Below are 18,156 nucleotides of genomic sequence, written 5' to 3'. Positions count from 1 at the left end.
ACAAAACATTTTGAGATGGGGGTCTGCAGCCAAATACATGTTTTCTAAATCCTAAGAGTATGCTGCTATATCAGTGCTAAGCTTGCAGTACCAGCTTTGACCACTAGTTAATGTGTGCCCCAGAATGACAAAGGATACCATGAAACACACTTCCTGGATGATGTCCTTGCTCTTCTCCTCCTCATTGGACAGCAGCCTCTGTGACATCACAGAAGAAAAAAGAAAAGAATGGTCATCAGACAAAACACACACAGACACAACAACACAAACACACAGAGACACAACAACACAAACACACACAGACACAACAACACAAACACACAGAGACACAACAACACAAACACACACAGACACAACAACACAAACACACACAGACACAACAACACAAACACACACAGACACAACAACACAAACACACAGAGACACAACAACACAAACACACACAGACACAACAACACAAACACACAGAGACACAACAACACAAACACACAGAGACACAACAACACAAACACACAGAGACACAACAACACAAACACACACAGACACAACAACACAAACACACACAGACACAACAACACAAACACACAGACACACAACAACAACACAAACACACACAGACACAACAACACACAACATGATAGTTTGTACCAAGAAAAATCATCTTTCTGTCAATAAGCGTGTTGTCTATGTGTTGGAGTTTGGAAGCACTAGTTGTAATTCATTCAACGCCCTGCATTAAACCATCCGTTTACAAATTGATTATAAATAATGCAGGAGGCAGCAGGACCGTACGTCAAGTTATTAAAAACGAGTGCTTCCAAACTCCAACACACAGAGTTACGTTTATTGACAGAAAGTTGCTCATAACATGACGGTGGATTCTTTTATGAAACAAAGACTTGACAGAGACAATGAGTCTGTGTCAAGATCAGCTATTTCTGCTATTTGTACATGAATATATTGTTTTAAATATGTCTATAGTTTCTTTGTATATTTCAGTTAGTTGTCATATCTGCTCTGTGCAATTTGTGATTACGAAGCCTAACACGGCCAACATGTTCAACGGCCAAACACAATTAAATCCATGATCGCAATTATTTGAGTGACAATGGACCCTTCGCTAAGCCCCACCCACTCCACTCTGTGACTGGTGGTGCGAAGTTAGTCACACCCAGGCCTGGCAGCGCCTGGCAAGCTCTGCTTCTCACCCATTGACTTTCAGGTTAAATGATGGCTTTTCACCTTAAAAATAATCGATCATTTCAGGAGCAAGAGCTTCAAAATCTCTTCTAAATCTAGTCAACAAGGCCTGCAGTAGGCTATGCACTGGACAAATGTGCATGACATTATTTCAATAAACTAAAAACATGGGAAATGTTAGAGGGAGTAATAGCCATGGATACACGACGGTCGACTGTCACGACCGTCATGGATGAACTTCAACCTGGTGTTTGCACTTTCTCCATTTATGGCCCGTACATCTACATAAACGTTCATATTTCAAATATAAAGTGCATATCCCATGGCCACGGATGTTACATTTATGTACGGGCTCTCAGAAGTACCCGTATCATCCGTATTGTTCAATAAAAAGCATTTTAATCTGATCGGTAGCCATTTTCTCCATGCGCTTTCAACTAAGCGACCCTATTGGTTTGTAGGTGTATTGCACTCCGATACATTATGAGAAAATGGCCACTGATCGGATTAAAATGCTTTTTATTGAACAATACAGAATATACGGGTACTTTTGAGAGTCCCGTGCATAATTTCAACATCCGTGGCCATGGGGTAAGCACTTTATATTTGAAATCTGAACGTTTATATAGAAGTACGGACCGTAAATGGAGAAAGTGCCAACACCAGGTTAAAGTTGATCCATGACTGTAACAGGAGTTTTCATGTACCGCAAGGTAAGACTGCCAGGAGCAGTTAATAAATAGACGAACAAATGAATGAATATACTTTAACGTGCGGAATCCGAAACAGGCAGCGCTGTGATTCTGAATTTTGTTACGATTACAGTGATTAGTAGCCTATTATTGACACCACCTGGGCGAGTGAGTCGTATCGTGTAACTTTCCTGAAGAAGCTGTGTATGTGTTCAACAACACAGACATTCAGCCTTGTAGTTTAAGTGCAGATTTCAGCTTGGGAAAAGCAGCCTCCAACGGGTTTGGGTACGTGGTTCATAGTCACCATTGCGTTATCGTGGTATTCCTATTCTTGCTATTATGTTGCAAATGATTGTGTGTGCGCGGGCGAAATAACATTGACAGCTATGGCAGGTGACGAAAGTTTGCCAGACCAATGCCAGGCTAACAACGGTTGCTAAGCTGGCATTGGACAATCGCTTTTGGGGTGGGGTTTAGCGAAGGGTCCATTAATCGTCAACTTAAACTGTTCTTAATACCAAATTGTCAAATATTACCTAAGAAATTCACAAATATTGTGAAAATAGCAGATCTACAAGCTCACAACGCCTCGAGCGAGGCGTTGTGAGCTTGTAGATCTGCTATTTTCACAATATTTGGGGAACCGAGTCAAACTAAATGTAAAGCCTCAACTCCTACAATTCCAAGTGCTTGTCAGGGTGGGGGGTCCCCAGCTCAAATAAATATGATTATTTTGGGGGGTCCCCAGTTCAAATGTGATTATTTTGGGGGGGTCCCCATTTTGGGGGGGGCCCCAGTTCAAATAAATATGATTATTCTGGGGGGTCCCCAGTTTAAATACGATTATTTTCTGATTTCAATAATCATAACCGTGGGGACCCACACAGCTGAACGTGTGGGTAGCGCCCCCCCAAAACTTTGCCAAAAACCCCCCCAATAGGCTTCTGTTGGTAATGGCTGTCATTTTGAGCCACCTGCCAGCACACGCCTGCTGGTACAGGTGTGTCCCCGTCACAGGTGTGTGGGCTGGCACCTGATGATGGGTTCTGCAACACCCCCCCTATGCCACGTGTGTGCCTTCAGGATAAGGCCGGTGCAATAGGGCAAGTGAAGCCGGTGTTCCGTTACGCAGAGCGGCAGCATTATCTGGTGTCAGCCCTGATGCCATCTCCTAACTGAGGACCGAGTTCTGTGAGGCCCGGTGAGGGCACAGACATACCGCACAGTGTCCGTCCCAGGAAGACAATTATTATTATTTATTATTATTATTATTATTATTTGGCATTAGGAAGGAGAGCCGAGTCTGACATCATTCTTCCTAATTTGTCAAACGTAGGCCTCGTTAGTTATAGGCTGCTGTGGACTACGGATTAAACAAGTGTTCTGTGTTAACAGTATAAAGTCTAATTTTTATTATCATTAGGGCTTTGATGCACATTCTAAACATGAAGGCTGCAGTTGTGGTGCTTAAAGGTAGTCGTTTTTTTTCTAACACGCTCACGGTCACACATTACACTCATCACTCCACCAATGAACAGTGAACAAGAAAAGACTGCTTTCATCTTTTATGCTGCAGACAAATGGAACTAACTCCAGGCCTCTCTGAAACTGGATAAATGGGTCTCTATAGAGACATTTAGGATGCATTATACAAGGACTGCACCTGCTTTGTGAAGCCCTTATCTGCATTATGATGGGTTTTTTTTATATTGCACTTTATTTTAAATGGTGTTGTTGTTTTTATCTATATTATGTTGATCATGTTGTACTCGGGGCGTCCTGGACAAAGAGAGCGCGTGCTCTCAATGGTCTTCCCTGATTAAATAAAGGTCAATACAAAAATAATAAATAAAAAAGGAAAGTGCAGTTTGTGCTTTCTCTCCTCTCAACTGCACAGCAAAAAAAAGAAAGAAAAAAGGATAGAAATAAAGTCATTTCTTGGGTGAAGCATTTAAAGCTGGAGCTTTACTGTACCTTGAGGGCGTAGTCTTTCCCACTGCCGATGTCCTGGGCTTCATACACAAAGGCAAAGCCACCTGGGGGGGGACAGAGAGAGAGAGAGACAGAGAGAGAGACAGAGACAGAGACAGAGACAGAGACAGAGAGAGAGAGAGAGAGAGAGAGAGAGAGACCGAGAGAGAGACAGAGAGAGAGAGAGAGAGAGAGAGAGAGGGACAGAGAGACAGAGAGAGAGACAGAGAGACAGAGAGAGAGAGACAGAGAGAGACAGAGAGAGAGACAGAGACAGAGAGAGAGAGAGAGAGAGAGAAAGAGAGAGAGAGAGAGAGAGACAGAGAGAGAGAGAGAGAGAGAGAGACATAAGGTTAAACTACTTTCAAATCACTTAACCTTTTAAAATCACCCTTTCAATCATTTAACCACTTAAACCCCGATGGAAACGAGCCAGAGGCTTTCTTGGGTTTAAAATCCTCTTAGCAGGGGGGGGGGGGGCGCCCGTGGGCCTAGCGGTCCAGGCGCTATACCACATTATGCTGGTAATCCAGTCGACTCCCGATCCCGACGACCTTTGCTGTGTGTCAGCCCCAGGCCCCCGGAGTTGCTGAGAAACATTGACGCTGCCAACCCAGTGGCCAAAGCTGGAACTGCAGGCGGGGCGAAATACATGCACGAGCAAAAAATACTGAGATATTTATATATATAAATATATATATAACATAATATAAATATGTAAACATATTATACATAAATACATATGCATTTACATATAAATATGCATCTCGAGTGTATTTAATAAATTGACGTAGGACGCAAAAGGGACACTAGTGCGCATGCTCTTAACTATGGCTGCTCGAAACGTCTCAAAAACGTCTCAATAATTCTACTTCCGGCAGGCTTCCGGGTGCTTCAAAACACCACTGAGCACTTTCATTGAAATGAATAGCTGGGGGCGGGGCAATGCGCCCTCTAGTTATATTATACCTCTATGGTCAGCCCCCATATCTCTCTCCCCATTTCCTGTCAGCCCACTAACCTATCAATAAAGGCAGAAAAAGCCCCGAAAGATATCTTCAAAAATGAAAAGGTTTAAAAGCAGACCTTGTATTGAACTTTCCTGTACTTTTTTTGCAAACTGCTAATAAAGTATACAATCAATCAATCAGTTCAAACACTACAGGATTATAATTTGTTGACCCTCACCCTGCTCGGCCCCCTTCCTTTTTTCCCCCTACACCAAAACTCCTCGCCACAAAATGGCCGACATACAGTGTGAGCTTGTAGATCTGCTACTTTTCCATGTTTGCGCCAAATGTTGGCCTACGATGACATGCCCGTCCCGTATAGAACAGGTTACCCAGCACTGGGCACTAGTTAGCGGCCAATTCAGGAATATATCAAGAAAACATGAGTTTCAGTAATTCTCTTAAAGCAGTGGTTCTCAACCAGTGGTCCGGGGACCACCAGTGGTCCTTGGGGGGGGGGTTTTGGGGTACCAGGGGGTCCCCAGTGAAATGAGTTAACATAGCGTCACAATTATTTTTAACCACTTAGCTTTGGCTATTCAAAAATAGCAGATCTACAAGCTCATAGCACGAGTGCCGCGCTATGAGCTTGTAGATCTGCTATTTTTTTTAAATCTTGAAAATGTGTGCAAATCTTTGAATATATACATTATCAAAAGCGAACATTTTTAACTCAAATCTTTGCTTCTGGGGGTCCCTGGCACAACACATTTTCAGAAAGGGGTCCGCGGCCAAATGTATATCAATTCAGGGGTCCTTGGCATGAAAAAGGTTGAAAACCACTGTCTTAAAGGGATAGTTCACCCCAAAATGACTTGTTTTTCCTATGGATTAGTCGCCCCATGGAGACTTGAATTCATGGATATGTTTTATTTTTTGTCTCATTTCTAAGACAATAATTTGATGAGCGGCAGCGGTTCCGGTAGGAGACACAAAGAGTCTCCTTTGTGTCTCCTACTGGAACCGCTGACTATTAATGTATTTTTGTGGGTGAACTATGCCTGTAAATCATCTACTAGCCTGTGCATTGCCACACTATTCAAACAGTGAATTATTACTACAACTCTAGTGAATTGCAAGTTGTCGGCTCCTTTTCAGCATCAACCCATTCAACCCAGGAACACATCTGTCTCATTTTAGAATGCTTTGGCTATTCAAAAAATAGCAGATATACAAGCTCATAGGCTACGAGCTGGTAGATCTACAATTTTAAACTAAAATTTAACCACTGATATAGAAACATGTTTTTTCAAAACACTGTTAGGATTTAGAAGACATTTGTAGAATACCCATGAAGGACAGATTTGAGTTACAAATGTTCGCTTTAAAAAAAAATATGTATAATGACATTTTTGTGAAGTGGCAAGTTTTTTTAATCGAGAATCGTTTGTTTTGAAAAAAATCTGAAAAAATCGGAATCGTGACCCCCAGAATCGGAAACGAATCGTGAGATAGCAGAAGATTCACAGCCCTAACATATAAAGATTTGCACAACTTTTCATGATTTAAAAAAGAATTAATAGCAGATCTACAAGCTCATAGCGCAGTACTCTATGAGCTTGCAGATCTGCTATTTTTGAATAGCCAAAGTATAAAATAAATGTTAAAGTGGTTAAAATGTAAAATGACAGATGCTCTGACAGGTCTTATTGCGTTAATGAAGTCTGTGGGCAGAATGTTACCAAGTCAAGAGTCCTGTGAGGACAGAGGCTTTGTTCTGAAGCAGAACCACACGGAACCTGTTTGTTCAAAACAAAGGAACAGAGAACAGTAGCACTCCTTGGATATCACATGGCAGAGAGAGTGTGTGTGTGTGTGTGTGTGTGTGTGTGTGTGTGTGTGTGTGTGTGTGGGGGTGTGTGGGGGTGTGTGTGTGTGTGTGTGTGTGTGTGTGTGTTGAACCCAGTGTTGATTTTGTCGACTAAAACTAAGACGGAAAATGTTGGTCGACTACCTTTTTTCACTGACGAAAACGAAACAAAATAAAACTAAGCTATGATGACTAAAACTAAATATATTGACAATTTTGTCAACAAATAAAAACTGAAGCGAAGGACGTGCTTCTGTTGTTGTTGTTGTGGCGATGCAGAGAGATTGAACCTGCGCTGTTTGGTTTTATGCTTTATCCAACATGACAGCCATGTAAACAAACAACCAATGTCATTTACAACTAAACGTTGCTCTCAAGAATGTTTTGGAAAACATTTGAAGTGAGAAATAGACGATGCAATCGCCTCGGAAAACATGAGGAAATGAAAAAAAAAGTCGCCCCAATGAAAAAAAAGTCGCCCCAAAACACAGTCGCCCCCCAGTGTATATACTGCCGATTTGCCTGTAATACCGCCGGATTTGGCCCGGGGCGACTGTGTTTTGGGGCGATTTTTTTTTCATTGTGTCATTTGTTTTCCGAGGCAAACGTGTCCGCCCAGCCCAATAGTTATGGAATACTTTCATTGTATTTATTAAGTAGCCGTGTAATAAGCGGGATAATGGTGGTTAATCGCCCTGAAGGGCTTTAAATGTGAATAATGACTATGTCCCCATGCATTATCCCTTACATACTTTTGCGAGCGAAGACGGCTGATTTCAATGGCCGCTGCTTCGTGTTGTTTCGGCTGTGGCCGTTGGCGTTCGGTGGTGCGCACGGTAAACGGTGCGAAACTGTTTCCCCTTCCGTTGTGCTCGTAATGTGGTGAGTGGAATTAATTATGTTGCGAGGTGGAAAATATGTAGTGAGCAATGAGAGGTGCCCTACGCCACCCGTAAATTCAGCGTGCAGGTTGTGGCTGGTTTTGTGTTGAGAGGTCCGATGTAGTTGTTGTGTTTAGTCGAAATCAATGCTGTGGGTATGGCGTCAGCAGGCGAGAGGTGCAATTGCTATGGAATTGCTGTGGGCGTCAGCCGCGGAAGTAGCAATCTCCCCTTTATAAGAGTAGATGTGGAATCATTGGCCTGATGTTGTAAAATGAAAAAAAATGAAAAACATTTAAATATGGCCGCCTACTGCTGGACCACCGTCTCAATGGGTAGGTTAAGACTTAGACAGGGTCCATTTTCAAATTGCAGCCTCCTGAAGGTGTATCTTTAAATTTATATTTTATATTTATCTATTTGGACCCTGGGCAAAAGAATACCTTGGGGCCCAGAGTTAGCCTGGCGTAGCCAAACTATATCACTGTGTGGACATGAGTCTGGAGCTTCCATGAGGACGTTTTTTTTCCCAAGGGCGGGATCAAAACAATGGCCCTCGACCAACTACCAATTACAGTCTCCCATATTTTAATACTGAGCCCTGATTGGTTACCCACGTCTTCTGGAGCAGGAAATGGATTCTCTATGGAGCGGTGACAGACCCAAATCGCAGAGTGACCGTCTACTGAGCTTACACTAACATTACACTCCGGGGTTTTAAAAGAAATGGCTGATTTTCAATGATATTTGATTATTAAATGTTTTTGCATGGAACACGATGCAGATTAAAGCAGCACTACGTAGTCTGGGGGATCAGTTGACACTTTGGACACCGATAAACATGGCAGCCAACTTAGGGCTGTCACCATTACACATTTAACTTGACAATTAATTGTCACTCAAATAATTGCGATTTACGATTTAATTGTGTGTTTAGCCGTTGAACATTGGAACATATGAATACAAAATGCATTTCTGTTTGCCTTTTAGGCTTCATAAAAAAATGTTGCACAGGGCAGATAGGGCAGATAATAACTTAAATATACAAATAAATTATTGACATATTTAATCATTCTATAAATGTAAAAATAGCAGAAATAGCTGATCTACAAGCTTTTTTTTTTATATTCGAAAATGTGTGAAAATGTAAAAAAAATGGAAACTATGATGTAAAAATTATTGCGATTATCTCAAATAATTGCGATTGGACGATGATGTAATGATTGTGACAAGCCTACAGCCAAACGTCTTTGACTTCATTACCCAAGATGCTCTGCATGCATGTCCACACCACGGTGGAAAGAGGAGAGACTGGTCTTTCCACAGAGACATTGTTTGTTTACATCAGAGTTAAAAACAAATGTCTGTGGATCGTCAAAAAGACTCAAAACTAGAAAAAGTGCTCCTCGGAGCACAAGTCTCCGCCAGGTCAGGTAGGTTAGTGTGGGCCAGCAATGTTCGGAATTTGAAAATCAGGCTGGAATGTGTAAAATCGGACGGATCAGACGGATCCGTCTTGATCACTTGCCTGAAGAGAAAATATGTACCAATTTGCGTGATGTTTTGACAACATTTGTAGGAAAAATATTTAAAAGATGTTGTGCAACAATTGGCCTCCTGGTGGCGCTATAATAGTGCAGTGTTGAAAGGGTGGCATTAGTTTCTCAACGTAGTGCAAATGTGCGTGCAAAGTTTCACCGCAATGCATTCATGATTTGCGGCATTTTGTTCAAAACGGGCCAATCCTGCAAACTTTAGATGTCAATCTTAGCCAATCAGGATGGAATATGAAAAATCAAACAGAACCGTCTTGATCACATGACTATAGAGATCATGTGTACCGATTTGTGTGAAATTTGGATACAATCTGAAGGATTAATATCCAAAAATGGGTTTTACATAAGTCGGCCTCCAGGTGGCGCTATAAAAGGCAGATGTGGAAAATGCAGGGCAAAGGTTTTTCCTTTGTCTCTAGGGAGTGCACATACAAAGTTTTACACAGATTGGTGCAATTATGGGTAAAAACACGAATCGGCCTGTTATAGCGCCACCATAAGGCCGATTTGAAACATTTCTTTCAAATCAAGGCATTTCTTCCTCAGCCTAGTGGTAATGTACGTGCACAATTTCACAGAAATTGCATGCTGTGTTCATGATTTGAGGCATTTTGTTCGAAACGGAGTACTCCTGCAAACTTTGGAAGCCAATCTTAGCCAATCAGGATGGAATATGAAAAATCTGAAAGAACCGTTTCGTTTTAATGACTAAAGAGATACAGTGTACCGATTTGCGTTTGGCCAAAATCTGTAGGAGTACTGTCCAAAAATGTGTTTTGCAAAAAACTGCCTCCTGGTGGCGCTATAACAGGCCCATGTGAAAACTTTGGGGCAAAGGTTCTGAATTGGCATCCAGGTAGTGTGTGTGCACAGTTTCGCTGCGATCAAGCCAATGGTGCCGGAGATTAGCTGGTCACAGACGGACGGACACACACACACACACACGGACGGACGGACGGGGTGCAAAACATACTCTCTCGCCATGCCTTTCGGCCTGGCGGAGACAATAAGGTAGTAAGGCAGTGGCGGATTAATTAACCCTTAAAGACCGGGAACGCGTCTGTGTCATTTTAGATTTCTTTGGCTATTCAAAAATAGCAGATCTACAAGCTCATAGCGTGGCACTCGGTGCCGCGCTATGAGCTTGTAGATCTGCTATTTTTGAAAAATCTTGAAAATGTGTGCAAATCTTTGAATATATAGTATTTTAAAGCGAACATTTTTAACTCAAATCTTTGCTTCTGAGGGGGTCCCTGGAACAACATAGTTTGAGATGGTGGTCCGCGGCAAAATACATTTTGGGGGTCCTTGACATGAATAAGTTTGAGAATCACTGATAATATAGTAACATACATTTTTCTTTTTTAAACTTAGGATTCAGAAGACACAAGTAAGACGCGCGAACGCTGGAGGCGAACGCAGATTGACTGTGGCTGCCATATTTCAACCACACTGTAGTAGTGCACTCTGCCGCACTCTGTCGGCTGTATACAGGCAGTGCAGCTGCTGGCATTTCAGCACGGAGTTTCGAGTCACATGGAGGTGCGAGCCAATGAGAGAATGAGAGCGTGAACACAGACGGAAAGACCATAAATATGGGACAGACACACACCGCAAGCACGATGATATAGTAAGCTCTTCCGCGCCTCCTTCCGCGTTTGCAATTAGTAGAATCCCCCAGAAGCAAAGATTTGAGTTAAAAATGTTCGCTTTAAAAAAACGTATATTCAAAAGATTTGCACACATTTTCACGTTTTTTCCCAAAATATAGCAGATCTACAAGCTCGTAGCGCGGCACTCGGTGCCACGCTATGAGCTTGTAGATCTGCTATTTTTGAATAGCCAAATAAATCTTTAAATGACACAGATGATGCTTTCCTGGAAATGAATGTGTTAAAAAGGTTAGTTGTCCACAAAAGCCCTCACGCTGCTTTGTTTTACCAGAGTCAACCTGTCTCCACAAAACAGACGGATATTTAAAAAAAAAAAGAATATAATTATGTCACCTGAATCACGGGGAGAACGTGCCCAAACCCAAAACCACTAAATCCACTGCAGTCCAAACTCAAACATTCCGTGGACCAATCAGACGGTAGAGAAGCATCCATTGATGTTGCTGCAGCAACAACAACAACACACAGCTGACATCAAACTGGTCGTGCTGGTCTTAATCTTATTCTGACTACAAACAGTCTGTCTGTCTGTCTGTCTGTCTGTCTGTCTGTCACCTGATCTCACCTGGCTCACACACATCTGCAGTAACCAGACCCGCTTCCTCTAAACAACTATTGACGGCTAATATGTTGGACACACGCTCCAATGTAACTGCAAACAGAACGTCTCCCTAATGGTATGAGAACATTCTGAGAGCCTTTCAACATGCGTAACAACGCACTAATCATCTGCAAATGATCATTTAACCACATAAACCCTTGCGTCCCTATTCTGGGGAAAAAAAACATTCTGCAAACATAGCAAGATCTACAAGCTCACAACATGATTTGTAAGTGGACTATTTTCGGACAGATTTGGTGTAGAGGGGAAACAAGGAGTACTGTATACTATGAACACTGAAACACCCCCAAAATGACTTTTCTTCTATGGATCAGTCACTCCATGGATATTTTTTAGTTTTTGTCTCATTCCTAAGACAATAATTTGATGACCGGCAGCGCTGCCTACCGGTCCACTGGTTTTACAATTATTGTCTTAGGAATGAGACAAAAACTAAAACATATCCATGAATTCAAGTCTCCACGGGGTGAATAATCCATAGAAACAAATGAATGGTGCTGCTGAATGACCAGTCTGACAATAATAGAATATTATCAATCAATCAAGTCAAAGTGTGTGCAGAGGAGGATAATATTGCGTAAGCACTAAGCAGGGTGTGCTGCATGTTGGTGAGAGTTGGTTAAGATGCATTGAATTGCCTGCATGCCATGCATTCCTGCACTCACACATACAGGTAGTTCAACCACAATGACGGACCATATCTATGGGCCATCCTGATTGGATTATATCCCTAGGTTCCAGGGACCACCAGGGCTCCAAATAGACCCTTGTGAGTCTGTAACTCATTTGGTTCCATTATGCACACTCTCAGAGTTTAAAGGTAGGGCAAGTGATTTTCTTTGGTTAAAATAAGTGTTAAATATATATCACTATATATATAGTGATAGTACTGATTGATAATAGAGTGTTTGTTCAGTAACAGTGTTAATAGCTCTATATTGTGATAGTAATCATTGTTTAGTAACTCTAAACTCTTTCTCTCCAGCTCTTTATTAAACAGAAAATGCATTTTCAGGTCAGGATACCACCAATTGTAATCTCAGTCAGGATACAGATTAAACAAGTGAAAGTGGAAGTGATGACTCAAAGGAATGAGCAGACAAGATTGGAACTGGAACACTAAAAAGTTTTCTGTTTATCAAAGAGTTGGAGAGACATGGAGGCTCCTGTTACTGAACAAACACTCTATAGTAATGATTACTATCACAATATAGAGCTATTTAACACTGTTACTGAACAAACACTCTATAGTAATGATTACTATCACAATATAGATCTATTTAACACTGTTACTGAACACACACTATATAGCAATGATTACCATCACAATATAGATCTATTTAACACTGTTACTGAACACACACTATATAGCAATGATTACTATCACAATATAGAAACTGGTTCATAACAATAACCACAGGTTCATAACCATAACCACTGGTTCATAACCATAACCACTGGTTCATAACCATAAACACTGGTTCATAACCATAACCACTGGTTCATAACCATAAACACTGGTTCATAACAATAACCACTGGTTCATAACAATAACCACTGGTTCATAACCACTGGTTCATAACCATAACCACTGGTTCATAACCATAAACACTGGTTCATAACCATAAACACTGGTTCATAACCATAACCACTGGTTCATAACCATAACCACTGGTTCATAACCATAACCACTGGTTCATAACAATAACCACTGGTTCATAATAATAACCACTAGTTCATAACCACTGGTTCATAACCACTGGTTCATAACCACTGGTTCATAACCATAACCACTGGTTCATAACCATAACCACTGGTTCATAACAATTAGCACTGGTTCATAACAATAACCACTGGTTCATAACCACTGGTTCATAACCATAAACACTGGTTCATAACCATAAACACTGGTTCATAACCATAACCACTGGTTCATAACCATAACCACTGGTTCATAACCATAAGCACTGGTTCATAATCATAACCACTGGTTCATAACAATAACCACTGGTTCATAACCATAACCACTGGTTCATACTAATAACCACTGGTTCATACTAATAACCACTGGTTCATACTAATAACCACTGGTTCATACTAATAACCACTGGTTCATACTAATAACCACTGGTTCATAACAATAACCACTGGTTCATAACAATAACAACTGGTTCATAACCATAACCACTGGTTCATAACCATAAACACTGGTTCATAATCATAACCATAACCACTGGTTCATAACCACTGATTCATAACACTAACCACTGGTTCATAACCATAAACACTGGTTCATAACCATAACCACTGGTTCATAACCATAAACACTGGTTCATAATCATAACCATAACCACTGGTTCATAACCACTGATTCATAACAATAACCACTGGTTCATAACCATAACCACTGGTTCATAACCATAAACACTGGTTCATAACCACTGGTTCATAACCACTGGTTCATAATAACCATAACCACTGGTTCATAACCACTGGTTCATAATAACCATAACCACTGGTTCATAACCACTGGTTCATAATAACCATAACCACTGGTTCATAACCACTGGTTCATAACAATAAACACTGGTTCATAACCATAACCACGTCGCTGCGACGGTTTTGTCGCCTCGCCGACGATCAGATCAGATCAGATCTCCAAGAATCAATCAGCTGTCACTTGGATCAGTGTCAGCTGTTTGTCTCTTGTTGTCGGCGAGCGACAACCGTCACAACGACATGACAGAGGAGAGAGGGAGGGGCATCATTTAACACTTAAACCATCTGAAAACAATCAGCAATCAGCAGTCAGTCAGTCAGTCATGGTCCAGAGCGTCAGTGATTTCTCTCTAACCCTCTGCTCATAGAGCCAACATTACCCTGCCCTGAGAGGTCTCAGTCTTTTAGTCAAAAATAAAAATAAACTATTTCGCTGCTCACTGAAACAAAGGCTGTTTTGTGTTGTTGAAACCTCTCAGCACCCCACCTTCTCTGCACAATACACTTTATGGGCAGAAAATAAAATATGTCCGCCTGATGGCATTTATTGCATTTGCTCCACTGCGCCCCCTACAGATTTGGTCAATATAAATTACCATTGACCAGACCTGTAGGGTCAGTGGAGTAAATACAATAATTTCATATTTTATTTCCTGCCCATAAAGTGTATTTTTACTTTAATGGGGTAAAGTATCGCCAATTTGCAGTACTTTTACTTCTACTCCCCTACATCTCAGAGGCAAATATTGTACTTTTACTACACTACATATTATTATTACAAAACATACATTACCCAACTTCAGCCCTATGTACATTTCAGCCATTTGAAAATAGCAGATCTACAAGCTCACCAGCGACGCATTGTGAGCTTGTAGATCTGCTATTTTCTAAAGATTTTTATACATTTGAAGACTTGAAATGGGACATTCTGCATAATGAGTACTTTTCCACCACTGCCTGGCAACAGGGCGTTAGAGAGAGAGAGTAGCCCTGAAACATGACTGTCATACCATGACAGTCATGGAACCACTTGTTCCTGGTTTGCGATTGTTTTACATTTACAACCCGTACATCTAAATAAACGTTCAGATTTCAAATATAAAGTGTTAACCTTATGGCCACGGATGTCGCAATTATGTACGTGCCCTCCGAAGTACCCGTATCTTCCGTATTGTTCGATAAAAAGCTTTTTTTTATGCGATCGGTGGCCATTTTCTATTATTTTATTTTATTTTTTTGTACTGTGTCTGAGTGCAATACACCTCCCAACCGATAGGGTCGCCTGGTTGAAACCTTCGGAGAAAGATGCTCGGCGATCGGATTAAAATGCTTTTTTTATTGAACAATACGGAAGATACGGGTACTTAGACCCGGGCGTTTCAATTCGTAACATCCGTGGCCGTGGGGTCAGCACTTTATATTGTAAATGTGAACGTTTATGTAGATTTACGGGTTGTAAATAGAGACGTTTCAAAAAGCAGGAACAAGTTGCGTCATGACGCTTAGTGACAGACGAGCGTCATGTGAACCATGTCTACAGAGAGACAGGGAACAGGAGACTCTCCCCGGTCAGTCAGTAACATACAGTGGTGGAAAGTAACTAAGTACATTTACTCAAGTACTGTACTTAAGTACAACTTTGAGGTATTTGTACTTTACTTGAGTATTTCCAATTTCCAATACTTTTACTTCTACGCCACTACATCTCAGAGGCAAATATTGTACTTTTACTCGACTACATTTACTTGAAAACTTTAGTTACTAGTTACTTTTCAGATATAAATTATGTGATATAATGAAACATACATTAACCACTTTAGCCCTATTTTATACATAGGCTATTTGAAAATAGCAGATCTGCAAGCTCACAACGCGTCGCGAGAGCTTGTAGATCGGCTATTTTCAAATATTTAGTACTTTTACTTTTGGTACTTTAAGTACATTTTGATGCCAATACTTTTGTACTTTTACTCAAGTAAATTTTAAATTTTGGATTTTTACTTGTAACAGAGTATTTTTATATTGCAGTATTGGTACTTTTACTTAAGTACAGAATTTGAGTACTTTTTCCACCACTGGTCAGTCAGTGACAGACAGTCAGGCTGCTTCGTACCTTCCGCTATGACCCTGTTGATGCGGAGCTTCATGTCGCCCAGCTCCACCATCTGACCCACGAAGTGGTCGTGGTCCCCCCGGCCCGCCGCTCCGCCAGGCCCCGCCGGGCCGGACAGGAAATCCAGGGCCGACTGGAACAGGGACATTTTGTTCCTCCTCCTACAAAACAACACGTTCCTTTTTATCCTGTTAGTTTCCCCCTCTTATTGACATGAGAAACACTGTTATTATTATGGTTCTGGTCTAAACTACAGGGCTGTAGTTCTTCCGTTAGGAGGACTGTGTGGGTTCTGTTTGTTTCTAAACGGTCCGTTTCTTCATGTTTCTTCTTCCTGCCGCCATCTTCATCCTCATCCTCCTCATCATCATCATCACAACCCTACTGCTCTGGTGGTACTTCCGTGACAGGTGCTGACGTCACCACGTGGACGTCACGTGATCGGTGTGCGCTTTGCTTGCTAACGGACGTCACCGCGTGGACGTCACGTGATTGGTCGGTTCATGATCTGTGGAGGGAGGGAGACACGGGACTCCCTCTTTCTTTGGTGTTTCGCCCAGGTGGGCGTGGTTTTTAGGTTAGGTTATAGAGCGTCGCAGTTCCCGCCCACTTCCTGTTTTTTTTGGTGCCGGAAGAAAAAACTCAATGCATTTTTCCATTGACATTTCCAAAAATATTTATATCTATTAATTTAAGCCTCGAATCAAGCCATCACGAGATGACATGAATCATGACCATAAAACGTTTTTTTCTGTGATTTTTTTTTATTTTATATTTAATTATATGATATACTATATTTAATAAATACCCTTTGTTTTGCCGTTTTCAACAAAAAAAAAATCACAGAATCAAACGTTTATGGTCATGATTCATGTCATGTCATGATGGCTTGATTCGAGGCTTAAATTAATAGATATAAATATTTTTTGAAATGTCAATGGAAAAATGCATTGAGTTTTTTCTTCCGGCACCAAAAAAAGACAGGAAGTGGGCGGGAACTGCGACGCTCTATAACCCTCTGGTTATAACTAAGGCAGTGCTTCCCAAACGGTGGGTCGAGACCTATTTGTGGGTCGCGGACCCATTTTTATGGGTGGCGACTCGCAAGTGAATATCCCTTTTTTTTACCCTTTATTATATATTTCAAAAGATTTTCAATTTCTTTTTTTCGTTGTCTTTATTCATAAAAAATAATCTAAATTCCATTAAAAAATATTTTTTAAAAAACATTGCGAAAATAGCAGATCTACAAGCTCACAACGTGTCGCAACGCGTTGTGAGCTTGTAGATCTGCTATTTTCACTAGTTTGGGTCCCGGGAAGACATCAAATTTCTCTTTTGGACTCACGACCAAAAAGGTTTGTGAACCAGTGGGTTATTAAAGCATCTTATCTGTGAGGGTTAGGCTTAGCTTTAGCTTACTTTTAAAACTCTATGAGGTTTTGGCATACAACCACGCCCACCTGGGCGAAACACCTAAGAAAGAGGGAGTCCCATAGAGACACACGGGGCGACTACAAATCCACGCCCACAATCGAGACAGCGCCTCCACTCGGGGTCAGGCAGAACGGTGTACTGCAGCTGTCAATGCAATCCATATGAGAGGCATGGTAATATAACATAGTTTAGTTTTACTGGTTAACTACTGATTCTGTAGAGATTGTTTTGGTGTTCTAAGTGTCCCATTATATATGCAGTGGTGGAAAAAAATAGTATCAATACCACAATGTAATCAGTAAAAGGCCTGTGTTCAAAACCTAAACTAAAAGTACAAAAGTATTAGCATCAAAATATACTTAAAGGAGTAGTTCACCCAAAAAATTACTTATTTTCTATCAGTTGCACACCCCATGAAGCCTTGAATCCATGGATTTATTTTTGTTTTTGTGGCATTCCTAAGCCAATAATTTGATTCCTGTCTCCTACCGGCTAATGTATCCGGTAGGAGACACAAAGTAGATTATTTGTGTCTCCTACCGGATACACACCCGGTCATCAAATTATTGGCTTAGGAATGCCTCAAAAACTAAAATAAATCCATGAATTCAAGGCTTCATGGGGTGTGCAATTGATAGAAAAGAAGTCATTTTTTGGGTGAACTCCTCCTTTAAAGTACCAAAAGTAAA

The 18,156-nt window shown here is 41.1% G+C and overlaps 1 protein-coding gene across 1 annotated transcript in view; it reads right to left on the bottom strand.

Annotated features, from left to right (window-relative positions):
- gak (cyclin G associated kinase) overlaps window positions 1-16,376 on the bottom strand; it is an 86,937-nt gene extending 70,561 nt beyond the window's left edge. The window contains 3 exon segments of the mRNA XM_080433955.1: window positions 139-198; window positions 3,870-3,931; window positions 16,031-16,376. Coding sequence (XP_080290081.1) covers window positions 139-198; window positions 3,870-3,931; window positions 16,031-16,178 — 270 coding nt within the window. The 5' untranslated portion in view covers window positions 16,179-16,376.
- Between the last annotated feature and the right edge of the window lie 1,780 nt (window positions 16,377-18,156).

The sequence above is a fragment of the Gymnoscopelus braueri genome, assembly GCF_963280865.1.
Source record: "Gymnoscopelus braueri genome assembly, chromosome: 7".
Classification (NCBI taxonomy): Eukaryota; Metazoa; Chordata; class Actinopteri; order Myctophiformes; family Myctophidae; genus Gymnoscopelus; species Gymnoscopelus braueri.
The sequence above is the reverse complement of the archived record's forward strand: the minus strand, read 5'-3'. Positions and strand labels throughout refer to the sequence as shown.